This window comes from Urocampus carinirostris, chromosome 2 (genome assembly GCF_059441175.1).
Source record: "Urocampus carinirostris isolate Australia breed hairy pipefish chromosome 2, RoL_Ucar_1.0, whole genome shotgun sequence".
NCBI lineage: Eukaryota > Metazoa > Chordata > Actinopteri > Syngnathiformes > Syngnathidae > Urocampus > Urocampus carinirostris.
Genome location: NC_142350.1, coordinates 49409887 through 49437801, shown reverse-complemented (window position 1 = coordinate 49437801; position 27915 = coordinate 49409887). Strand labels below are relative to the sequence as shown.

General features: G+C 38.3%; 2 protein-coding genes across 2 annotated transcripts in view; both read left to right on the top strand.

Moving 5' to 3' along the window:
• The window catches only part of LOC148372277 (voltage-dependent calcium channel gamma-7 subunit-like), a 35597-nt gene extending 8345 nt beyond the window's left edge, over window positions 1–27252 (top strand). Inside the window, exons 2-6 of the mRNA XM_088326929.1 lie at window positions 4449–4644; window positions 7390–7476; window positions 7805–7945; window positions 16108–16253; window positions 18625–27252. Coding sequence (XP_088183055.1) covers window positions 4449–4644; window positions 7390–7476; window positions 7805–7945; window positions 16108–16253; window positions 18625–19056 — 1002 coding nt within the window. The 3' untranslated portion in view covers window positions 19057–27252. The remainder of the gene's footprint in view (window positions 1–4448; window positions 4645–7389; window positions 7477–7804; window positions 7946–16107; window positions 16254–18624) is intronic.
• cacng8b (calcium channel, voltage-dependent, gamma subunit 8b) overlaps window positions 27099–27915 on the top strand; it is a 36593-nt gene continuing 35776 nt past the window's right edge. The window contains exon 1 of the mRNA XM_088326928.1: window positions 27099–27202. The gene's annotated coding sequence lies outside the window, so the exon portion shown is untranslated. The remainder of the gene's footprint in view (window positions 27203–27915) is intronic.

The window sequence follows — 27915 nt, the reverse complement described above, 5'->3', positions numbered from 1 at the left end:
CAAGAAAAAAAGGAAATATAAAATGAGACAATGAAAAAAGACAGGTTTGTGGTTATCCCGTTAATCAGTATATTACCAACAATAATTTAATGCAGAAAATGAATTCATAATTTGAATAAGAAAATGTATTATTCTACTTAATTATATTTGAATGTATTTTTTGCTTTTACATTGAACGTCCAAGCTACTTCATTTTTGAACCTTTTTTTTAATAAACCTCATTCATGTCGAGCAACTCAGTATCTCACAACAAAATGTTAATTAACAATATATATGATATAACGAAACACATGTACAATATAACATGTTAAACTACATGGTTGAAAAAAAATAAGGTGTAAGATTATTTTGTATTCTGTAAGGGAAAATACAACTTTTTGTAAGGGCATGGAGCCCTGGAGGTTGACAGGTATGAAATAGTATATTCTCCAGCCTTTTACACGAGACTACATTGTTCTTCTTATTCCTGCAGTCCATTCCCTGCTTGTTACCACACTGCCCCTACTGGTGAGTCCCAGTACTAAAATTGACAATGTACTTATGCTGAATTCCAGGAAAGTTGGATTTCTCCCGCTCGAACGGTACCGGATCCGACCTCAAAGCCTTCCAAGTCAACGTAAACAGTAAAGATGGCTGATTGCAAAAAGTTCTTTATTTTGGTCTTTAAAAGACATTGGGACTTCCAGCAGACAAGCCTTCTCGCAAGCGCTCAAATTGTGGAGGAAAAACGACAACTGAGGTCAATAGCGTACACTGTAATAGTGTAGATCATGTTTTACCATGTTTGTCCATGGGCAACGTCATTTTGTCGAGGGAAATCAGATTGAAGTACTCAATGAAATCGAGGAAAATATTTCTTCTTTGACTTTACATATAAGACTTCCCGCCTGGAGTCTCATTTTAATGATATTTTCCTAGTCGGAGGTTGGAGAACTCCTACCTCCCACTTTCCTGGAATGCAACATCAGCTTTCTACACAAATTAAAACATAGAATCACATAAATATTTCAAATGAAAACATGGACATGATCTGAACATTTATCAACCATCAAGTCATGTTTATTAGTATAGCAGCTATTCTATAGACCTTAATCACCCAAAATAATACAATGGAGACCGTACATTCTTCTTTTTATCACATTTTATTACATTGCCTCCCACTGGATAATCCCAATACTACAAATGGCATTGTTCATCGTCAAATACACCATGTGAAACAAGAATTTACCCAAAATATTGACTGCTATCAGGTTTGGGGGCATTTTCCAAAGCACACAGGGGCCATTTGAAAAGTTCAAGTTATTACATATTAAAAAAACATTATTAATCAAAATATGTGATCAAGTAATGCTTCAAATTTCTATCAGGCGCTTTATGTGAAAAGACGACCCTGTGTGTCGTGGTGCGGATTTAATAGATGAGTTTACAGCAAGATGAGCCTGCGTGCGCTCCATGTGCATGCACATAACCTGCAGCGACACACTGCAAAAATAGCTGCAACACGCTGCACACAGATGAGGGGAGGGAAGGTACCACAACAATAAAAAAAAATTAAAAATACTGGTTTGGTTTTAATTGCGGATAATTAAATCGGAAAGGAACGAATAATAATCCAGGGGCCGGAAACAAATCGTAATTATGCATGGTTTTTTTTTTGCATGAAAAGTTTAGCATTCATTTTATCTTTAAATACAATTACATTGAGTTAAAAAAGTGGATCTGCAGCATTTTTTTTAAATATATTTTGTGGTATTTATACAAGCTTTTGGGTGCATATGATTTTTTTTTTTTTGTGGATGATGGAGGTGTAATACATTTTTTCTGTGTGGAGACGTTTTCGGTGTGTATCCAATAATGTAAGTGAGCAGAATCTGTCTGTGAATTTACCCATTCTCACACACACAATCTGACAGCGTCGATGGTTTTGCACAATAGAAATACATATATATATATATATATGTATATATATATATATATATATATATATATATATATATATATATATATATATATATATATATGTATATTATATATGTCATAGGTATATTCCAACTATTTCCGAGATAATGTATTTTGAAGACAGTCTGTCTCCTCTTTGACGAACAGAGCTTTGATGTCATGTGGAGCACACCAGCACCTTAGTAAGCCAGTCACCTTATTAGTTTACATCTTTACTAGTCAAAAAGGTTTTGAGTGTTTTAAGCCAAGTTTTGGTGGAGAATACCTAAGTGTTGTGTCAGACCAAAAATAATCGACTTTGGCCTGGACGGATCTATTGACACTAACAAAGATGTTATATAACGAAATTGTGAATATGCTTGATTGCTATTAAGATTTTCGAGAAGGGTTGTTCAAACCTCACATTGTGCTTGCTGTTAAAAAAGTCATATTGAAATATAATATTGTGAATGTGCTTAATTGCTGTTGAGATTGTCATGATTGTTTTCTGTTATTAGTGTCAATAAATTTGTTCAAACCAAAAAAAAAAAAGTGTTGTGTCCAGATGTGTGCAGGAATGGCACAACATATGGCGAGCAGCCAAAACGAGGCGACCTGGCAAAAATGACATATAAATGAGCGAGGCTGGCTGACCAAAAACATGAAGTAAGCAGCCAGGATAACCGTGAGCAACAAACACAAACCCAGCCAGGAGAAAAAAATCAATGAGCACTTCTAACATACCGGTACACATAGTTTTTTTGTTGTTGTTCTTTTTTTGTTTTGTTTTTATCATGTTCAAAGTAAAGTTCTATCATTTATTCATTAAAGTATTTTAATCTGTGCCTTTTTTATGGGTTTATTAGTGAGTTTCAGATTTTATATTGTTGGGTGGTTGTATAAGTGTTAGAACAGCTTAGGTAGATAACTTGTCTTGGGATCAAGGAGTCACAAGTTCGATTCCCAGCTCCTCTGTATTAAATGTCGAAGTGTCCTTGGGCAAGACACTGAATCCCTAATGCCCCCGATAAGCAGGTAGTTCTCTTGCATGGCTGACCCTGCTATCGTTGTGTGAGTGTGTGTGTGTGTGGGTGTGTGTGTGTGTGTGTGTGTGTGTGTGTGTGTGTGTGTGTGTGCATGAATGGGTAAGTGTAAAGCACATTGTAAAGCCCTTTTGGACATCTTTAGTGACTTGAAAAGCGCTATATAAACACAGATCGTTTCCATTTCCATTTTCCATTTAGTTCGTGAACTCTCGCATGTGTGATTTTCTTTTTCAGATTTTTTTATGGGTGTAACAATTCAAACTTTAAGGTGTTTTTTGCAATGTTTTCTCTGTGAGATGATTTTTTTGTGATTGTATTTATGTGTGAGATATCCTGCATGTGTGAGAGTTTGTGCATGTAAGAGTTCTAAAGTTGTTTTCTTGCTGGTAGAAGTTGTTTTTTTTTGCAGAACGAGAACATTTATTTCATGCCTGTGTAGAAATGCGCGAAAGCTGTTTTCTGTCCCTGCAAGAGTTTTTTTTTCTGACCATGCTATTAAAAGGATTTGTGTGATTTTAAGGTTTCATGTAAAATTCCTTTTAATGTTTTTGTGTGAGAGATGTGCGGCATTGGCGAGAAAAATGTTGTGGGAGTTAGTGTTTTAGGTTGCGTGAGATTCTTTTTGATAATTGTGTGAAAGGGATTTTAGAGGGGGTAACATATGTTTGGTGCCTCTGAAAGTTTTATTTCATATTCAATTTATACAGATTTCATCTCTTGGACCCCCGTTTTCAGCAGTAGTTGATCGGGGATAATGGTTCACGGCCATAATGGTGCATTTATTTTAGGCGGGCCAGAACAGCACGCCGCCCAACAAAAGTGCCTTTTGCTGGTCCCCGCTCACAGCAATATGAGATTGTGGATAATGGATCACGGCCGCACAACTGCAGTTCACTTTTTGGTGGACAGAATGGCAAAAGACTGTTTCCAGGCCCGACAATGATATTTTTCAACCCACAATGCACTGAGGCCAAGCGGGAAGTATCGCCGGATTGGAATAAAAACACGAGATAATCTTGTTGAAAAGTTACTCTGGACGCCACATTAAATCAAAGTGGCTCCCCCATGTGTTCTGGTGCCGTACTATGCTCCAACACGGCCACAATCTATAGTAAATGAGTAACAACTTTTGCTTGGAGGTGTCTGCCATCCTTTTGCTGACCCAGTGACGTAATTGACCCAATCGAAGCGAAGGAGCGGACATGAAGCAGATGTTGCCCGACAGCCTGTTGTGTGTGTTTGTGCTTTTTTTGTGTCTTTCGTGTCTTTGAGTTCCAGCAAGGGGTCGTGTGCCGGCTTGTCGCTAACCTTTAACGGGATTGGTTGAGGACGACATGCGATTAGTTGGTCCTCAGCCGACGGCTGCCGGCCGTGCTACGGCATCCTAGCGATTTCCCTTAAGTGACCCGGTCTGATAAATTCCAGGCCCCCACCAATCTCTTTTCTTGCCTCCCTCCCCCACAGATGAGTTCGTGCAGCAGCCGAGCGCTCACCATCCTGTCCACAGTGTTCGGGGCCTGCGGGCTGCTGCTGGTGGGCGTGGCCGTGTCTACCGACTACTGGCTTATCATGGTAGAGGGCGTCATCCTGCAGCACAACCAGAGCATGGAGGTCAAGATGGCATTGCATTCGGGACTCTGGAGGGTTTGCTTTGTGGCCGGTAGGCAACACTTTTGCACGTCAGAGCCATCACATAAGCACGTGAAGCCTTGTCGTGGACGGGGTCTAGCAAAAGTCTACCAGTGGTACCTCTTCATACGAATAAAATTTGTTCCAGGATCGCGCTCGTAGCTTTGATTACTTGTTTAACGAGCTATATTACCCAATATGAAATAATTAAAAAATAACTGTTCTGTTCCCATCCTCCCGAAAGCTTCCAAGTGGACCCTGAAAAGCTCTAAAACACATCTTTCTGATCACTAAAAACACATTCAATTAGTAATAAAACATGAAGAATACACTGTTGAGATAAATAATATACAGTATAAAACAAAATAAAAGTTTATTATGAGTACTTACCACAGAAGAGGTCGGTATAATGAAGGTTTATGCGTGGTTTAGAGGAATGGGTTGGGGGTTGCAGGTGAGTTTTTGAGATAAGAAATACCTGCCGACTTATACGTTTTCCCCATGATTTTATGTTTTTTAATTTAATTTCATTTCAATTTCATTTTTTATGAAATGAAATGAAAATGATCTGCATTTATATAGCGCTTTTCAAGTCAATGACTTCCCAAAGCGCTTTACATTGTGCTTCACATTTCCCAATAGCGGCCGTGATCTGTGCAGCCATGTAAGGCGCTAACCTGCTTATTGGGGGTAATTGGGGGTTCAATGTCTTACCCAAGGACACTTCGACATGTAACACGGACAAGCCGGGATTCGAACTGGGATCCCTTAATCCTAAGACGATCGCTCTACCTCCTGAGCTACTGCCGCATAAGAATTTAAAATTAAAAAGGACCGTCCTTGTTTTGCCCATTTTGGCTCTAAGCTGGATGGTCTCGGTCACTGGTAGCATATAAACAAAGTCATTGTAGATTGCTAATATTGTTGCGGTATCTATTTAGACTATTATGTAAATCCCGATTTCCATGCGTGTCTGTTTGTTTGTATGTAGCTTTAAGGCTCCAAAACCACCAAACCTATTTTCGTGAAAATGTACACAGTTGTTCACTAGGCCCCCGAGAGTTTCTTGAGCTAGGGTTTGTGTCAAGGCGACCCCATTAATACGAACAAAATCGATAAACATCTGCTTTTATGTTAAAGCGGATTTTGAGCATGAGGTCATACTGCTCTTTGGCACTCTGTAGTGGCTCCCGCTGTCTTTTCAGCAAACTACCACTCCAACATCTTCGCTCAACTAGAATGCCCGGCAACGCCAAGCCCTGCAACACCAAGCCCAACAACTTGTTCTAAATAGTCTGTCTTGCTGTGAGTAAAATAGTTGCTGCAATGTGTTTGTAGGGTTTATTATTGCTTAATAAAGGGAAATGCAATCATTAATAAGGGGAGCAATTGGCAGATGTTGACAGGTATAAGATTGAGAGACTGTTGATGATACGTAAGCACTTACTGTACAAATAAAATTAAAGTTACTGTAAATTCAAAGGAACCTACACACGCGAAAAATTAAAGCACTATTTTTCTTTTTTGCTGTTGCCTGTAGTAGTTTGCATCCGTAAACTGGAACTAGCTGGTGCTGGCGTTGGGATGTCACAGGCGGTGAGCAATCACGAGTGGTGAGCAGTTTTGAGCTCTCTCTAGTGGTAGCCTCTGGGACTGCTCGTGACCAAATTTTTCCTTTGCATAGCGGGCAAAACTTTTGTTGCAAATAAAACTTGTATATCAATATTTTCGTGTTTAGAGGTGCTTGTATAAAGAGGTACCACTGTGCACCCCTTGTAGTAACACCCTGATTCAAGCATTTTATTTGTGCGTGTTCGAAACAATGTCTTGAAACGTCGAAGTCACACGGTGAAAACTAAAAGACTAAAATATAATAAAATCATTGTTATTTGATATATTTGCTTGTTCTATTTACAAGTACACAAACCATTTCTGATAAAACTGTATCTATTCGTGTGTAACGCGCACCTTTTATTTTTAATCAAAAGTTGGCATATCATTTTGCTCCACTTCATAGTTGCAAAAATGGGCATACCCTGTCATACTAAACATGTAGCACATGCATGTTTGGTCAGATCAAACTGCAGTTTCACTCATTATTTATGTCAATGTCATTTTTTTAACGAGTTAAGTTATTTTTCATCACTAAATGGTGCTTTTTAATACACACTGTCTCTTCAAAGAAAAATGTAACATTAAAAATTCCCACGGTAATGTTTTTAAAATGGCCAAAGTTTATTCCTCAGAAAATACTGTCGTGTAATTAAAAGTAGTGTCATGACATTTGACAGCAACATTTTGTAAAAATAAGCAGGGTTGGGTAGGGTTACTTTAACTGGATTACTTTAAATTACTTTTGGATCACTCCAATACCAAATATGCTAATAAAAGACAAAATAAATATATGAATATAATATGAATAAAATTATTAAATTTTGTGCGGGTTTGGGGAATAACGGAATACATGGAACGGCCAAAATGATGTTGGCACGCTGTTTGGATTTATTTTCATTTTGTTTCTGTCGCATTTTATGTTAGTTTTGCCGGAGATCAAAGAGATCAAAGCCAGGAGAGAAAGCTTACCACGTGTTGTGAGTCATAATTTTATTCATATTTAGTTTCTTTTGTCTTTTATTAGCATATTTGGTATTGGACTAATCCAAAAGTCATTGAAAGTAATCCAGTTAAAGTAACCCTTCCCAACCCTGAAAATAAGAATAAAGAATGAAACTTCTTGATAATAATAATTGCTGTCATCATTCTTGTTATCTTTTAGGTTCTGAAAACGGGAGGTGTGTTGCATCCGAGTACTTTACGGAACCTGAGATCGAAATCACCACTGAAAACACTGCAAACATACTGAGTGAGTACAAACTGTGCAATTTGAAGTTGTAGTGCTCCCTGTTGGAACGTTACTGATACTGCAACCAGAACATGGAGCACAGTACTATACCAAACATGTCAATGGGTTTAACTCCTTGTTTGCACACAATTGAAATAGAATTAATATTAAGTCAAGGTAAGTCACATTTAATTGTATAGACCTTAATCACAAAAAATCTCAAAGGGCCCCATTGGTCACAGTTACAACAAACCTGCATAGTAGTAGTATTATTAATACTAAAAAATGTCTAAATCATACGCTAGATCTGCATCCAGCAGAACTGAAGATTTATTTTCCGCGTCCACAGAAATGGTACGAACGGCGACGCCATTCCCAATGGTATCCCTGCTCTTCGTCTTCACCGCTTTCGTCATCAGCAACGTGGGACACATCCAACCACAACGCACCATCCTCGCCTTCGTCTCGGGGATCTTCTTTATCCTCTCAGGTGCCCGCTTGCCTTTTTGTTGAGTCCTTTAGAGTAGTGGTTCTCAACCGGTATAACTTCAGGATCCACCATTCCACCTGAAGGCGAAGGGCATTCCGACGTCTCGCCACATGTTCATTTCTGGGACCGTACCGAATATTCAGACTTTGATAAAAATAGAGCTGGAGAGAAGCAATGCAGTTGAGGACATTTATAGCAAAGTTTTAAAATAAAGATAAAACACGATAAAAAGTCAAACGGAATGCACTCCGGTCCCATCGATCAGGGAAGCTCCCTCCCAACAAGAGGCCAAGAGTGCGCTCCCTTTAAAAGGCAAGCAAAAATGTTTCTGCCCCTTTCTTATAGTGAGGAATATTTTCAAAATGGAACATGCAGCACAAATGGACACACAGAACTCCCATTACAAGGCAAACAGAAGACGTCCCTGTACAAGAGATTAGCACACAGCTGAGCCTTCAGAGTTGTATGGTAAGACCATTGCTGTGAAAGAACACTGATAAGAAAGAAAGAAAGAAAGAAAACAAGTAAGCAAGTAAAGTATTTATTAAAATGAATAATGTGATTATCAAAGTAATGATGTGATGATTACATAATAAATTTAATACAGCTGGAAAACTGTTACCCAAATCAAGAAAAACAATTCCACTTCTCCAATTTGTCGGATGAAAGGATTGCACACTTTAAAGCGGAGATAGAAGAATAAATTGCCCTTTTTTTTCATAAAAGAAAAAGACCAGCAAAACAAATATGACTTCAAGTACCTTATATACTGGCACTTAAGCCTACATCATATACTGGACTGTCTCAGAAAATTAGAATATTGTGATAAAGTTCTTTATTTTCTGTAATGCAATTAAAAAAACAAAAATGTCATACATTCTGGATTCATTACACATCAACTGAACTATTTCAAGCCTTTTATGATTTGAATATTGCTGATTTTGGCTTACAGCTGAAAAAAACTCAAAAATCCTATCTCAAAATATTAGAATACTTCCTCAGACCAAGTAAAAAAATAATTTTATAACAGCAAAACTAAATCAAACATTTGAAAATGTCCATTGATGCACTCAGTACTTGGTTGGGAATCCTTTTGCACGGATTACTGCATCAATCCGGCGTGGCATGGAGGCAATCAGCCTGTGGCATTGCTGAGGTGTTATTGATGCCCAGGATGCTTCGATAGCGGCCTTCAGCTCATTTGCTTTTGTAGGTCTGGTGTCTTTCATCTTCTTAACTATACCCCACAAATTCTCGATGGGGTTCAGGTCAGGGGAATTAGCAGGCCAATCAAGGACAGTGATGCCATGGTCAGTGCACCAGTTACTGGTGGTTTTGGCACTGTGGGCAGGTGCCAGATCATGCTGGAAAATGAAATCCTCATCTCCATAGAGCTTTTCAGCAGATGGAAGCATGTAGTGCTCTAAAATCTCTTGGTACACAGTTGCATTTACTCTGGACTTGATGAAACACAGTGGACCAACACCAGCAGCTGACATGGCTCCCCAAACCATTGCTGACTGTGGGAACTTCACACTGGATTTCAAGCAACTTGGATTTTGCTCCTCTCCAGCCTTTCTCCAGACTCTGGCGCCTTGACTTCCAAATGAAATGCAAAACTTGCTTTCGTCTGAAAAGAGGACTTTGGACCACTCTGCAACTGTCCAGTGCTTCTTCTCCATAGCCCAAGTCAGACGCTTATTCCGTTGTCTTGAGTTCAGAAGTGGCTTGACCATGGGAATACGGCTATTGTAGCCCATTTCCGGACACGTCTGTGAACTGTGGCTTTTGATACCTGGACTACAGCTTCAGCCCACTGTCTTTGAAGCTCCCCCAAATTCTGGAAGCGGCTCTGCTTCACAATTTTGTTAAGGCTGCGGTCATCTCTCTTGGTTGTGCAGAGTTTCCGGCCACATTTTTCCCTTCCAACAGACTTTTTGTGGATATGCTTTGAAACTGCACTCTGTGAACAGCCTGCTCTTTGAGAAATTTCTTTTTGTGTCTTACCCTCCTGATGGAGGGTATCAATGATGGTCCTCTGGACAGCAGACAGATCAGCAGTCTTCCTCATACTTGTGATTTAGTTTACTGAACCAAGCTGAGTGTTTTTAAGGCTCAGGAAACCCTCGCAAGGTGTTTCGAGTTAATTAGATGATTCAGGTGATTAGTTGAATAGCCTACTTGTATACTTTTTCATGATATTCTAATATTTTGAGATAGGATTTTTGAGTTTTCTTAAGCTGTAAGCCAAATTCAGCAATATTCAAATAATAAAAGGCTTGAAATAGTTCAGTTGATGTGTAATGAATCCAGAATGTATGACATTTTTGTTTTTTTAATTGCATTACAGAAAATAAAAAACTTTATCACAATATTCTAATTTTCTGAGACAGTAAGTAAGTAAGTGATGCCCCAAAACTGCTTTAAAGTAGCCACATACTACAAGAAAATTCAAAAATATTATGAAAACTTGTACCTAAACAACGAGAATTATAAAATTGTGTAGAGAGTAAAGATACTGGTAAGAAACTAAAGATGTAATATTTTTAAACCATTTATGGACCTTGTAGCAACGGTCAATGGCAAACACTCGTACATCATTTTCGCATTTTGCAGTTGTTTCCTTGCTCAACTTGATTGCTGTCATATTATCATGGGCAGAATAAGGAAAAACAAACAAACAATAAAATCACAATAAAATGAGGTGTGGTCCCTCTTAACACAATTGGGACAGTGCCAATTGACTGAACAGGAAGAGGAGAGTTGCCATCTACTGTGAAGGGGTGTATGACCCTGAGTTTTTTTCCTCCTTAGCATTATTTTGCCATGGCGAAAGCCTGCGACCAAGTGAAAACAACTGGTAGGCCAAGAAACACTGAATCGGAGGAGTGTTTTTTAAAAAGTATTCCACAGGAAAATAGTGTAGTGTGAAACCTTGTCCAGTGTGCCACAGAAAATTGTCCGATTTTATCTTTGCAAAAAGCTATACTCACAAACACCTTTACGTGATAGACTACCGCTTCTCTTTCTTTGAGAACACCTAACGATTCTTTTTTTTAAATCAACCGCTTTTTCAAATTTGAACCGCCCCAAAATATTTTGACTTGGGACTAGATAGATAGATAGATAGATAGATAGATACTTTGTTCATCCCTACGGCTGCTTTATTTTGAAGCGAGACTGACTGTGAATAAACAGCTCCAATCATCACATTCAATTTTTGTTTTTGTTTGCCTCTTTCGGTTTTTAGACAAGAACACGATTACTTTTTTTTTTTTAATTCTAGAGAAGGATTGTGTATTCGCATGAAACTGAAAACTACTTTTTCATGCCAAAAGGTTGGCATGCTACTCTTCAGTATCTCTCCTTTCTTCCAGTGGTCACCCAAGTCACTGTAACATTCTTCCATAACAGTAGGTGGCAGCCGATTATTATTTTTATTTCTTTTTATACTATACTATACTGATTATCTGCTCTTGAGATAGCACAGGGAAATACAATGGAGAACAAAATTAAAGAGCAACTGGTAAAATAATGTAATAATTTTGAAATAATACCATCTTCACTTTTCCACAATTGAATTACTTTTTATTGTGTCTATATCATGGTACTAACAACACTTTTTTCACAAGGCATTTCACAAAAAGAAATATTATACTGAGAACGCACTGATCAAATTTACCGTGTTTTCCGCACTATAAGGTACACCGGGTTATAGGGCGCACCCCCGAAAAATATTTTGGTCCTATATTTTCCATACATAAGGCGCACCGGATAATAAGGCGCTAGAATGGGAACTTCGACAAAACAGTCAGATAGTTCAGTCAAACTTATTACCCCCTTAACATTCCGAAAGCTTGCAAAGAAGCAAATACATGTCTCAGACATGTACGGAAACAGTGTCTGTACGATGTCACCAATCACTCAAATGCATCGTTCCAAATATCATTCGGAAGGTTAAAGTCCTGGGATTCAAGAAATGCCAAACATTTCTTAGTTTCCATTTTATTTTTTGCTGGCAACTGTGTGGACAGCAAAGTAAGAATTTTACTGTGCATATGACAATAAACACTTTGAATTGAATTTAGTTTAAAAATAGACTCATTAGAGAAACAACAAGATCGTTCTAAAACAAGATACCGCGAAAATATAAAGCCGCATAGCTCACCTAAGTTCTCTTGCAGCCATCACGTTCAATAATGATACGTAACCATGGTCTTCTTACAACCGTGAGTGTAGTAAATCCAGGAGAGTAAAATATTTACAAATACAGAATAGCAAAAAATGTTTTCTCTATGCCGTAGTGCAACCCAACGTGTGATTCACATTCATCTATTTCGGCCAATTGCAGGCTTTGTTTCGCCCCTTTAGCCTATGCGAGCCTGTAAATTATAAAAAGGATCCGCTCCCTTTACCTCCGAATAACTTTAGCCAATAGTAGAATTGAAACGCCGGTATATAAATTCCAGCATACACCGCGGACTACTGCGCCTTCGGGGGAAAGTTTAGTCGGCGGCTGCTTACCTTAGTTGCAAGACTTTGCGACTTAATATTGATCCATATATAAGGCGCACTGTATTATAAGGCGCATGGTCAGCTTTTGAAAAAAATAAAGGCTTTTAGGTGCGCCTTATAGTGCGGAAAATACACTTGATAGCAACAGCGACTTTGTCATGGAAAAAAAAATCTGGAGGTTACAAGTCACCAATTGGTAAGAAGTGTACAGGCCCCTGCTGCAAATGACTTCAGGACTACTGCAGCCACCAGATAACACTAGTCTATCACCCGGCTCTGGTGTGGTTTTGGTCCATTCTTCTTCCAGCCTCTTCAACAGTTTAGTGATTGTAGTGGATTTCTTGACCATAACTTTGTCACCAAGGATTTTCTTTTGGGTTGAGATCAGGACTCCGGTTGCCCTAAACCATGACCCTACCCAAACTATGACACTTCCTCCTCCACAATTTTTTTTAAACACTTTAGGTTTAGTCTTTTTTCAATGAGTCACTAAACATAATGCTTCCCATCAGACCCATCCATCCATTATCTGCACCACTTATCCTCACTGGGGTCGCGGGGGTACTGGTGCCTATCCCAGCTATCTTCAGGCAGCGGGCAGGGGACACCCTGAACTGGATGCCAGCCAGTCGCAGGGCACATAAAGACAAACAACTCACTCATTCACACCTAGGGACAATTTGGACCAGTTAATTAACCTAACATGCATGTTTTGGGGATTGTGGGAGGAAACCAGAGTGTCCACGCACGCACTGAGAGAACATGCAAACCCCACATGGGGAGGTTGCGGTAGCTGGACTTGAACCTTGAATTTCTGCACCGTGGGGCAGACCTAAACAAATTCAATTTGCTCTAATCAATAAAGCGAACGCCTGACCAACTCTCTGTACACATAAGAAAAACAAGGAAAATAAAATATAGTATAACCTGGAAAAGCTGTTGTAAAATCCCAAATTACAGCCAACATAATGAACCAAAATTATTAACCTGTACAGTATTAACTTCTGGGGCAGCACGGCGACGCAGTGGTTAGCGCTTGTGCGGCACAGTTCATGTCATGGGAACCTGTCGTGGGTTCAAATCCAGCTCCAGACTTTCTGTGCGGAGTTTGTATGTTCTCCCCGTGCTTGCGTGGGTTTCCTCCGGGCACTCCGGTTTCCTCCCACGTTCCAAAGACATGCATTCCAGGTGAATTGGCCGGTCCAAATTGTCCCTAGGTGTGAATGAGCGAATGAGTTGTCTGTCCCTGTGTGCCCTGCGATTGGCTGGCAACCAGTTCAGGGTGTCCCCTGCCCACTGCCCGATGATTGCTGGGATGGGCTCCAGCCCCCCGCGACCCTACTGAGGATAAGCGGTACGGCTAATGAGATGAGAGTATTAACTTCTAAGTCACGTTGACCACAAACGATTAAAAAAGTTTTATACTGTCAATTTAGCGGTGCAGCTAATGGATGGATGGATGGATGGATGATTTAAGATTGAAACTGGTGCCGGGGAGAAATTGTTAAACGTCTTTGATGATGTGTTTCGATCATTTTTATTGAATAAAAGTGCACTTTGGCTCAAAAGGGATTGGGAAATACTAATATAGTTGAAATAGTTAGTTATCAACAATTATGAAAAAATATATCAGTCAAATCCACAGTCCTGGTTGTGCCACGTGATTTTTCTGCATTATTGTAGTTCAGGCTTTTGACCAGCGGATGGCGGATGCGACCTCAACTGCTCGACCGACCGATTGCTGCTTGACGTGGAGCAGCACTGCGGCGCTTGAGAGTACATCAAATTGCAAATAGAATAAAATGAAAAAAGAAGGGGGACATGGGTGATACGTTATGTGATAGTTACAGCGGTCATAGCATTTCTGCAGTATTTTAAACCCAATGACCAACAGTTTAAAAACACTAAACAGTGCAGTCTATTTAAGAACTGAATTGTAGTGCCCCTCTCGAATACTATTGATAGAATATTGAAAGTTCATTTGCTTTATAAAGTACTACTTGCAGAAATACCACAACAGAAATACCCCAAAAATACTTCAGAAATATTACTACAGAAATACTACAAAAAAACAAATTACAACTACAGTAATGCAACACTAATACTACAGCTAATTTTTCCTTTGCACTTCTCTAAGTGTTATCTGGTGGGCCAGATCAAAATCCTTGGTAGGCGTCATTCATCCCTCGGGCCGACTGTCTGACACCTGCATGTTAGCCGATCATATTTATGGATTGTTTTTTTACTTAACTATTCAATAACTTCTTTATTTGTAAAATACGCAAATTATCATTAATAAGTTCTGTGTCTGTTATGGTTACTATGTAGTCAAATCGTAATTAAACTTAACACAAAAACATCATTTTTTTATGCTAAAATTAAACCATTAAACCAACCATCTTGCTCCGGTCAGTGTACGAGACTCTTCCAACACCAACCAACCTGTACAGGTGGGGGTTGAGGGAGGACCCAACGTGCAGGCTATGGGGTGAGAGAGGGACACTGGCGCATATTCTGGCAGGATGCCAGATTGCTCTTAGCCAGGGCAGATACCGCTGGCACCATGACAAGGTCCTCGGTGCACTGGCTTACATCTTGGAGCAGGAAAGGTGGAAGAAGCACCAACCTCAACCCAGTCCAATACATTCCATCCAGTTCGTCAGGGAAGGGGAGAAACCAGCATCCTCCAAGAAGACCAAAAATAGCCTCCTGCAAACAGAAGGTAGACCTGGGAGGGAAATTACACTTTCCCCAGGTAGTCCAAACTTCCTTGAGGCCAGACATCGTGATTCGGTCAGAAGAGGTTAAAAAAATCATCCTGGTTGAGCTAACTGTACGATGGGAAGAAGGATGCAGCAAAGCCCATGAAAGGAAAGACGCCAAATTTTAAGAGCTGGTCCAACAGTGCAGGGACAAGGGATGGCAGATCTGGCTATTACCAGTGGAGGTCGGGTGCAGGGGCTTCCCAGCACAGTCTGTATGGGACACATTAGCAGCTCTGGGAATAAGTGGAAGGGAGAGGAAGGCAGCTGCCAAAAGGGTGGGGGAAGCCGCGGAGAGAGCCTCTTGCTGGCTCTGGAGTAGGAGAGAGGAGTTTAGCTGGGGACCAGGAGAAGATGGGCAGTGACTGGCCATCACTGCCGGCCCGCCAACTCGAGGGCGTTGTGGTTAAGGGTCGAAACGCCCAGTGACGGTTGGACACCACCTGACGACATCTTCTCCTGGTTGAAGGCTACAGTCACTGTTTGAGTGACTGCAGGAGTCACACTGATTAGAAGTGTATGTAATAGTAGTTAATGTTTGTTATTGATTTCCTCATGTTTAGGTTTGGAAACAATTGAATGCAATGGAAAAGTTGCTCTTTAAAAAGATTTCCTCTAAATAAACATTGCATGTAGAAACCATATTGTATCTGCAAAATTGTTAAATATCGAAACGCGAACTGAAATTATTCAAGATAAATTCCTTTGAAAATTGAACAGTCGACGTTGGCCATTTGTCGCCTTTCATGTTCCTGGAAGGCTTTGAATGTCACGTGAGACATTTTGTGAGCTGGGGTGACTTTTAAAATAGGAGTTGGTTAAAAAAATAAATACAATTGTTTTGGTCTTTCAATTTCCATTCTCTTTGTGTTGTGGTGTTGGCAGGTCTGAGTCTGGTGGTAGGTTTGGTGCTCTACATCTCCAGCATCAATGACGAGGTGATGAACCGGCCCAGGGAACCCGAGCAGTTCTTCAACTATCACTATGGGTGGTCCTTCGCTTTTGCCGCTTCCTCATTCCTTCTCAAAGAGGTTGGTTTGCGTTGACATATTAGTCAGGTCTTTGAGTCGGTGCCAATTAATTTAATATAAATATACTATAATATTGTCGAACTAAGATTTTAGTTAATTATTTTTACTTACAGAAAACGAAGCGTTTATATATTGTGTAAAGTAACAGAACAACGAAATGTACTAGGGTCTTCAGAATTCATAGACATCAAAGCTACTTCAACACCGGCTCAACTATGCATTCCAGCTATGTAATGTTGAAACACTAACAAGATCTAAGTGAACAAAACATGAAAGGGAAGAGGCAGGATATGATAGAATACCAACTGGTTCTAACTGGACAAGACATAAAATGAAGAACATGCAGGGAACTTTCGTGGGTAGGACAACTACATGTAACGACACCAACTACCTGTAACAGAACAAAACATGAAATATAGAGGGCACAGGGAGCATACCACACATGGATAGAACAACTACATAATGTTCCAAAACCAACTAGCTCTAAGAGAACAAAACATCAAAGTAGGGGAAGCCTAAAAAATACTCACTCATAGATTGAACAACTACATAATGTTTCAACAAGAACTAGATCGAACAGAAAAAAACATGAAAAAACATTCCCACATGGTCAGAACAACAAAAGTGTTGTGACCATGATACCATTTAATATAATAAAGTCACACTTATTTACTTTAGCTGAACAAATCATGAGAGTAAGTACGCTTGGTTGGACAAGATAGGATATGTAGAAACACTAACTCTTACTGAACAAAAACAAGAAAGAACATAGGATACAATGGGACAGTTTACTACCTGTAAGCGAACAAAGAATATAACTCAGGATATGTCGGAATACTAAATGACTTTCACTGAGCAAAATCAAGAAATAAATTAACATTGACTCTGACTCAGGCATGTCCGGCCTGTTACGGCCCGTGATCAAATTTTTACTGGCCCACTGCCTCTGTCATAAAATTAATATTTAAATCAATATATAAACGTTGACTGCAGGATAAAATCAATTTGTACAAAAAAATAATTGACAGTTTCACCAAATGATGGCAGTAGCCCTTTGACCACCTTGCCCTGGGCTTTCTGTGAGAATTTTAGGCCATCCAATTTTCAACATGACGACTGTAAATAAAAAAGAAAAGTTGACTGTGAGGGCCGCTTCCAGGACAAGTGGAAATCGGCGTATTCTGTCTAATTTGCCAAGAGACTGTGGCTGTTTTCAGAGAATACAATGTCAAAGGCGCTGTCAGACACAACATGCTGACTACTAAAGGCTAACTGGAAACAAACGCTGTGAAAAGAAGAAACTAAAAGGTGTTTGAACGGCACAACACCGCTTATTCACAAATGAAAATGCCACAAAGGTGAGCTGCGAGGTCGTGATGCTGATCACCAAGCACTGGAAATCTTTTTGGGAGGGTGATTCTTTTAAAGACTACTCCAAGAATGCCGGACTGAATAGTCAGCCCTCATACATTTTCAGCTTCCCAAATTTGGCCCGCTTTCTAAAAGGTTTGGACAACACAAGAGGGTATGTTGGGACTGTAACTCCAATTCAACAAAAAGTGAAAGAAACGAAAGAAGGCAGGAAGAAAGGAAGAAAAGAAAGAAAGTCATGACGGCCATTTGGGACAATCAGGACAGACAGAACATAACATCAATATAGATATAAATACTCATGACTACAGCATAGCAAATAAGGTCCATGCAAACATTAATACTGGCTGCAGTTTCTCTTCCCCCTTCACTTCCCCTCACCTCCTGTTATCCGCATTGGTGCAGTCTTCAGTTCAGCAGTTTCATTTAGTCCCTTTGTCAATGCTAACTTTTAGTGTGGAGGGAACAGCTATTTTTTCAGTGAAGATCGATAAGACGACAGACAGTTTATTCATACATTTTCTTTTTCGTGTATAAGTCACTCTGGCGTATAAATCAATCTTGAAAGTGCAGAGAAAAGGGGAAAATATTGGTACATCTATCAAGCCAAAATGTGTATTTTATCTGGCTAGCTAATAAGCTCTAAAACTAACAAATGCTAAGATGGAGCGCTAGAGAGATAGAGAGATAGAGAAAGAGAACGAGAGACAGAAAAAGACAGACAGACAGACAGACAGACAGACAGACAGACAGACAGATAGACAGATAGATAGATAGATAGATAGATAGATAGATAGATAGACAGACAGACAGACAGACAGACAGACAGACAGACAGACAGACAGACAGACAGACAGACAGATAGATAGTCGGGTCAGGATTCCTTTAGTCCCGAACTTACCTCTATAGATGTACCTAGATAACTAATTAGATAATCTAATTAATTAAGGCTAATAGATAGATAATGCGCTAATGTGAATATATGACCTTTTCTCTGTAGTTTGCAGGCGTGCTGTCCGTCTACCTGTTCATGAAGCGCTACGCAGAAGAAGAAATGTACCGCCCCCACCCAGCGCTCTACCACCCCCGCCTGTCCGACAGTAGCGACTACAGTGGCCAGTTCCTGCACCCCGATTCGACGTGGCCCCCGCCTAAACGGGGCCGCAGTACGTCCGAAGCCTCCAGCGACATCTCCATCCAGCTCAACCAGCCTCTGCCCCCTCCACCGCCCAAAAGCATGGGCCCAGGACACCCGCCTTCCGGGTCTTCCTCAGTGGGGAGTTACCCCAACCCGCCCCCTGCCGGATACCCCACGCACAGCCTGCCCAGGTCACATTCCCCCCACCCTCATGGCCCAATGGGGGGGCCCCCACCAGCTGTGCCCCCCCCTCACTATCACACGCACGTGCACATGAGCGCTTCCCCCTGTTAGGGTAATGTACCGTATTTTCCGCACTATAAGGCGCACCAGATTATAAGGAACACGGAATTAAAAGTACACAAAAAATAAATAGGTAGCGTATTTGTACATTGATTGCTCAGTTGAAATATATCGCTAAACATCTGATGCAACAGGATTCAAACCCGATTTGAGGCGTGGAGAGCGCCGTATCCTTTCCACTAGACTAGTGTTTCTCAACTGATGGCTCTGGATGAAAAAGCGGGTCACGGACCCGTTTTAAGTGGGTCGCGGTCCTTTGCCTTGGCAAAATAACACTAAGAAGAAAAAACTTAGGGTCAATTACAGTCCTTAACAGTAGATGGCGATAATTCCCTGCTCAAGCTCCTCTTTCTGATTAGTCAATCGGATCCGTTCTAATTGTGTTTGAGAGGAACCACATCTCATTTTATTGTGACGAAGGAAACAATTACGAAATATAAAAATGGTGTAGAGTGTCTGCCATTGAAAACCAAATTTTTAGACACCGAAATGCAACTCTAAGACCTGTACAAAAGAATGTTAAATAAGACAATACAAGTACAAGTTCCTCCTCCTCAGCAAAAAAAATATGTACTTATTTTTAAAGAGACAGTGTGTAATATTTAGTCACTAAATGTGGCTGAATTGTGTAAGGAGATAAAAAACTGAGTGTCAAAAAAACATAAGGAAAAATACAAACCACTAGGACTCAAAGTGACTAAAATGCACCATATTTCCTTCTTATTTTTTTGCCCAGTCTTTCGTTAAAGAAAGAGAAAAAAAACAAAAGAAAGAAATTGTAAATGGTAAATGGTCTGCATTTATATAGCGCTTCTCAAATCAATGAAGATCTCCAAAAGCATGATAATTAAGGAAAAATGAAAAAATATAAAATGATGAAAACAGGAAAGACATAAAAGAAAAAAGGGAAAAAGAGAAAGGAGAAAGAAGCACAAGAGAAAAAACTAAGAAGAGGGGAGAAAAGCAGAAAACAGAACGAAAAATAAGAAGAACATAATTGAAAATGAAAGAATAAGAAGAAACAAAAGATTAAAAATGGAGAAAAAAAGAAAGAAAAAATAGAAAATCATAAAATGAAAAACTGAAAAGAAAAAAGAAAGAGGAAAAATGAAACAAAACAGAAGAAAATGATTATAAGAAGGGCCAAAAAAGAGAAAAAGACGAAAAATATTTTTTAGAGGGGTAACCTAAACAGCAAGATGCCTGACAAATATGTTAGCTTCCTATTGGTGATCCTCATCTTATGTCAAATATAAACAAATTTCTCCACCTATGAGTATTTAAAAATGAACATTATAAGCGACTTTATGTATTTTTGCTTATGATTTAAATAAATATTGTTTTCTTTTAAATGAATGATGGGTTTTATACCACCATGAGATGCTAAATAATACACACTGTCCTTTTAATTCTAGATGGATAACGATAACCACTAGTACATCAAATTCCCTTATCCAACCCTTTTAAGAGAAAATACAAAAATCAATGTATTTTAAATCAATACATGAGAATCCCAAACTATTTGCCTTTAAATTGCACATGATATACACCTATTTGTTTAATGTTCACCTAAATTTTTGTAAAGAGTGCAATGACGCATCATTATATTTTTCGTGTTTTGGTTTTGTTGTCACTAAAGATTATGAGTTTGTTTGTTGCCTTGTGGATTTTAATTTAGGCATACCGCAAAAAGAGCAACATCAATCTTTAATTAATAAAAAGGAAAGCGTATACTATTTGCACAAAACAGCACTGCTGGAAGGTACAGTTAAAACTTTTACATTTTTAGGATTTTTTAACAGTTTATTTATTTATATTATCTACATTAAAAAGGATTATCGTTAATAATGTACACATTTTGATAATAGATCAAATATATTTAAGTGTGCGCCTATTTTAAAGCAGTTTTAGGGGGTCGCTTATATTCGATAATTTGACTGATCAATAGCTGCACAAATATTGGTAATTTACTAGTATGCATTTCCAAATGTATCTGTATACAAAGCGCACGCTCAAATATCAAGTCAATTTGCGGTTTATAGGTCTGTCTTATAGTCCGGAAAATACGGTACCTTTGGAGAACATCTGGGATTTTCTTTTCTTTTTTGTAAAGAGCATTTTTTTTGCAAGAAAACCCCAAAATATCAACAGAGAGGAAACTGTGAGCATGTTGTGAATATTTCCTGGACGTGATCATGTGACTGATGACGCACAAACTTTTCTACGTAGCAAATTTTAAAAGCGCGGACGACGTGTATCTTTCTACAAACTGGAATGTGATTTCATCTGTTGGATATGTGTTACTTTATCAGTCAGCGTCTCGTATTATTTTTTGTTGGTAGCTGGTGGGCAGTGAACGCTAATAGACCCCTTTCCGTGTTCGTACACAAGTGTGACATAGCCAAGCTGCGTGCACATTGTTGAGGCAGTATAAGCACTCATTGTTCTTTTTAAAGTTAAAGCAGTCTACGATCAAGATCTAGGGAATAATCCGATTCCTACCGCAACCTTGATGCGGAGCTCTATGATGAATCAGATCATTGTTGGATTTCGGGTCTGGGGTAGCTCGCAACTCTGGGCACCGAAATTTCCATAGCTCCAAGGGATGTAGGAATTTTCCCAAGAGGGAAAAAAATGTATTTTTTAAAGAATAAACTTTGACCACGTTGAGCTGTCTTCAACTATGTGTCAAGGAACATAAAAGGGGTGACTACTCGTAGCCCGAACTAGTGACAATAACTTGCAAATGTAGATAGAAAATAGGCGAGTCAAGTAACAACAAACAAGGGTATCAAAAATTAATAGAAGATCTCAAATTCCATATAAATGTTCTAATCTGTTACCTTGAGCAATGTTTTCTTAGTGCATCAAAGCAACCATTTAAAACTTCAAAGAGAAACGGAAACAAACTACTTTTGTTCCGGGTTTTTTTCCATTGTGAATCACACCGCCAAAATGGAGTCAAAATGAAGAAGAGGATAGATTTGATTGTCTTGCCAACAATCACGATGATAATTGCAGGTTCTGTCTGTCGTCTACACTGATGTTCATGTTCTGCCCTCAGTGAACAGTGACAAAAGATTTGCTATCGGTCTCTTGCTACGTCTATGATGTCTTTTTTTTTTTACAAAACTTTATTGAAACAGGGAATCACAAAATATTGTTCGCTAATCAAAATGATTTATTTAATTTTATAATTAAGGTTTATGATCAAATATTTACTACAATGGGTTTCTTATCAAAATAATATTTGATGTAGATGTTAAATTATATTTTCATTTATTTCTTACTTACTTTTTAATGGAGGTTACAAACTTGAAAAATACCTTTTTATGATCGCGAGTTTAATGGATGGCGAGTTTGATGACTGGTTCATATTTACAGCAGCTTAGTACACACATGAGTTAAACTTTAGAAAAATTGACTTTACTTGGCTTGCACCCAAATTAAATACATCACAAGTGTTGGTGAGATTGATAATAATAATGATAATAGCAATTAATCAATGCTAATTATTATTAATGATAATTTGATAATGTGTTTTTTTGAATGTATAGTATATAAAATATACATTAATACTCATTTTAAAAATGATATTATTTCCGTCCTAATTTTTATTATAAATGACCTACTAGCTTGCACCAGGAGTAGCGAACACACAATTTATGGCAGGCATTGGTAGTAAACACAATTCCCCGGCACTTATCCAACTTATACTTACTAAGTCATGTCAAGTCATGTTTATTCGTATAAGTCTCAAAGGACTGTACGGACTACAAACTACCACTAAGGCATTCAGCATTCAAGCAAATCCAGATCGCCACGATAACAAATATGAAACGGATATCTCAAAAGCAGACATTCATAATCATATCCTCGGTCCGGGCGGTTGTTTTAATGGCTAGCAGCCTATGGTGCTTTTAAAAAGGCCTGTTTACACTGGGAATTTAAAAACATTTGTGCACCTTAAATTAAATATGGAAATTAAGATTCTAAAAATGCATCGCAACATACAAATATTCTCTCGCTCCATTCAAACTCGTACTGCTACTCCCGCTATCTTGGGTCGACAATGCGCATTCATCCCGTATGACATAACTGGAAAGGGGTCTATGCATCACCGGTTTAGAGACATAGAACTGTAAGTGGGTCCTAAATATCATCAAGTTTATGTTTTATATAATTGTTGGAAGTTATTCTTGTACATAATGTTGCACAAAATGGGAATTTGTACAAAAAAATGGCAGAGGGAACTACAGCTTTCGCCATTTGTAAACGTCTGGCTATGACGTCATCAAGATGATCTCAATGCAGTACTCCTTAACAAACTATGCACCCTCTCCCTAAATGCTGTTAGCAACTTCAACGCCCTCTACTGGCAGAATAGTGTACTGGCTGACGCGCTTTTACAAACCAAATTCATTATTGCCTCTTTTAAAAAAATATAGCTACTCAGTTATTGTAAACCAATTGCATTTATTATCCTATTTAAGTCGTAATGCGTTAGTGCATGTTGTTAATTAGGTAAGTGGAGATGTATGCTCTTGCCTTTTTAATCATCATTGACCCACTGCACTTCATGGTCATGTGACAAAATGCTCCAATCACAGCCACCTATATGTTGGTGTGCGGAAGCGGACTCCGGTAAAGTAAAGAGAAGCTAACGGGCAGAATTGAAAAATGTCAAAACATGATTTTTCGATATACAAATTCTACACTTTTAAAGTAAGTTAGTTAAATCATTTGAGTGATAAGTTTGGTTTAATAAGAATTAAACATGTCATGCTATGTGAGTCGTAACGCGAGTCCTCAGTATGACTGTATAAACTGCAAACACATTAATTATTGTAATTATATAGAAAATTAACGGAAAACCTAATAGTTAATTGTATTTTTTTTTTGCGTACTTATCAATCATTTTGCTTCTCTTTTAATTGTTTAGCACTTATTAACTACAGTAATTAATTATTTGCTGTTCATGCAGTTCTAAACCAAGGACATACTTTATGACAAATATTAAAAAAAATAAACATTTACTCCTTTTTATGACAACTAAAATAAAAAGAGCTCTTGAAGTTCTAATTGTGACCTGTTGGAATAATTTAAACGTCTCAGATTCATTAAATATGTCAGAACTGCATTCATTTGCTTTGGAAGATGAAAAACAACCTGAAATCATTCCAATTAATATATTTTTAACGCAGTAGTTTTGAAAAAAAAAAAAAAAAAACAACAACAAAAAACGCAGATGAAACATATAAGTAGAAATGTCTTACTTGTCATTGATAACAAGTAGTGAACATTGCTTACAATTACATCAAACATTGCACGTGTGGATAGAAATGTAACGAAATAGTTAAAAGAAAAAATAAGATTAAAACAAATAGTTCATGTCAAATGGGCAAATATTTAAAAGCCAGGTCGAATGTGTGCTGATTCACTTACTGCAGAGCAAAAAGGAATAAAAAAAGTAGGACCTAAAAACAAAATAACCCTAGATCAAGACAATTCACTGCAATTTCACAAAGATTAAACATTTGAAGAAAAGTTACAAAGCCAATAAAATGCTTAGAAAAATCCCTTAACTCATCCATTTGGGGCTTTACAGAATTTTAAACAACACACATCTTAAACTATTTTACTATTCTATTGGGGCAGCACAGCGGCGCAGTGGTTAGCGCGTGTGCGGCACAGTTCTGAGGTCGTGGGAACCTCCTGAGTGGGTTCAAATCCAGCTCCCGGCCTTACTGTGCGGAGTTTGTATGTTCTCCCCGTGCTTGCGTGGGATTCCTCCGGGCACTCCGGTTTCCTCCCACATTCCAAAAACATGCATTTCAGGTGAATTGGCCGGTCCAAATTGTCCCTAGGTGTGACTAAACGAGTGAGTTGTCTGTCCCCGTGTGCCCTGCGATTGGCTGGCAACCAGTCCAGGGTGTCCCCTGCCCATTGCCCGGCTCCAGCACCCCCGCGACCCTACTGAGGATAAGCGGTGCAGCTGATGAGATGAGATGAGACTATTCTATTGGACGTAATACAACTGAAAAAGCCAGCCTCGATACCCAGTGAGAGCCCGTGGCCCCCCTCCCCATCATTAAAAATTCTCTTGCGGTTTTTGACCTATATTTTGTATATGTTTCCCTAAATACTTACCTATACACTAAATAATGCAGTGATCAACTTAATTCAGATTTGTATAACATCACAAGCCTAGTGGAAAACGAGGACTTCCACTAAGAAATTGTGAAGTCCGTTACGATATACTTCAATGCTTTCAACTGAAACAGAAAATAACAATTCCATTGTATTGTTTCTCCTTTGTAGCAACTTAAATGGGAGCACAGGGTAGACGCGTTCTTATGCTGATGAGATCAAGTGTGAAGAAGAAAAAAACACTCCTGTTTTGTGATTGCATCTGTTTATAAAATACATATGTTTTTGACAAACCTGGGGTGGGGGTGTATTTTTCAAACTGGAAGTTGGTACTCTATGTAATGTAGCAGTGAAAAAAAATTATTATTAGGGATGTACGATAATAGTTTTTTTCCTACCGATACTGATAACTTTTTAAAAACTGTACACTATATTTCTTATGTTTTTATCTGTGTCTTTATTTTTGTTTACAATTACAATAACATAATACATTTCCAGTAAGCATGTCTTCTAAATGTAGTGTTTGAGAGAATAGTGCTCGACTTTATCAATACTGATTTTGTTTTTCATTAAGAAGTTGATAAGTTTTAGTTTAGTGAACACTCAAAATAAGAAGAGAAGACATCAATGGATTATTTAATTGAAAAGAAAACAGGAAATGTTCCAAACCTTAGATAAGAAATTCCAACCTGAGCCCCTTTCTTTTTATGAAATCTCCTAGGTTACAACATCAGATCCGCCCTGTTGAAATCAAAGAAGCAACATGATTGGCTGATAGTAAAATTAGGTAAACATTTTATAACAGCCAAAGCAATGAACGACAGTGAGGTGTAATTGTCAAAATAAGAAACTAGTTTCTTATGCAATATCTTTAGCAGGCGACTAATATTAAAAATGGGCTAAATTTATCAGAACTGTACTAACAAGATAGGGTGTCCCGATTTATAGATATTGCAAAAGGTGTTTAGGATTATGCGTGTGTTCATTATGTGAAAATGTGTCACTTCTAAACATTATACTTCAATACAATGTCACACATGGCTTGGCCAAGAAAGATAGAGTATCACTCATTCATATCAAGTGGCATTAGCTTAGCTGTCTGTACACATTAGTAACTATAATAAGTAGAAATAAATATACAAATTCTGATACGGAGAAGGGAGGTTACATTCAATGTAGTCTTTAAAGTAGACCAAAATTGCACTACTACCAAAAAAAGGATAACTTCTAACAGGTACTGGAGGCCGATCAAATATTATAGTGTGGCGTATAGCAGCTAAATATCGGGCCTTTTTTTTCTATCGGGTCAATAAATTTGATTTCATTTTTGGCCGTTAATAGTTAGATAACTCTCTGCCTGATAATTATCATGCATCCATAATATTATTATTGTAATTGTATTAATCATTTTGTCAGCTTTTTAACACTACTGTGCGTGTGGAAATTTACATTTAGTTCTGTTTCTTGTTTTGTTTTTCTGCAAATCTTGTTTGTAGTCTATTTTTTGCCTCACATCGTGCTTATGCAATATTAACTCATCCATGAAGTGAGTCCAATTATTATTATTTTTTATCACTGTGATGATATTGAACGATACAACAGAAAATGGTACAAAAAAAAGACGTGCACATTTTCATGAACATCAACCATTTAGCCTTCATCTCAGAGCATTCCAAAACTTTTCATGCATGCGTGTTTTGTCTCCTCCCCCGTCCACGAGCGCTCAATCGTCATTTTGCATGCAGATTCGAGCTGACGTCTTATGTCTTCCACGATTCCATCTTCGGTTTAAAACATTTCAAAATATTTAACAACCATTCAGTGCCTCTTAAAAATCCATTTTCTCCCACTTGTTTCCCTGCAGACATTGTTCTATGAAATACTGTAGCCGTGCTTGCTTCTGCATTGTCTTCATGACCAAAACAAAAAAGAACTGCTGTTATGGCTGAAGTGATACTGTATTATGGGATGTTACATGTCTGTAAAGGTGAGTGACAACACCTTCTGCAGCTTAACATCAATAAATCTTTAACATTTTTTGTGACTTTTACTCTTTTGTAAGGAGATGAAATGGTCATTAAATGTCTGCACACCCCCTTAGTCTTTGTGAACTGAAAACGATATTGACTAAAGAAAAATATGACTTATAAACGGCACATTTAAATAAGTCAAAAATGTACAGTAGATCCAGGGATACAGCGACCCCACTTTACAACATTTTTACTTTTTCAGTGTGGAATAAGATGCATTTTGGGGCCTCTTGACAGCATTTTTCCAACGATTAAACTTTGCAGGGTTGGTGCGTATCTTATGTTTCTAGGATACCTGCCTGCTATTGGTCAACGTCATATAAACTCACTCCACTCAACTTGTTCCTCATAAGCTTGAAAGTGTTATGCTAATTTTAAAGTTTTTTTTTTTTTTTCATTTTTTAGGGATTTACCAAAATGAAAATTCGGGGCTGAAACCCTAAACGGAAAACGTGTAACCCTTGGCCTAAAGACCAAAACAGCAATACCAAAATATATCACGAAAAAAAATCCATATTTGTTTTGCGCTAACTTGCTTTAAAGGCATGATATAAAATGCTAAATAACTGACTGAATAAATAATGAAAATAATAGACATAAATACTATTTTTGACCCCAAAATGTTTTAGCTTAAAATGACCAAAAGTGGCGAAAAACATTAATGGTTTAT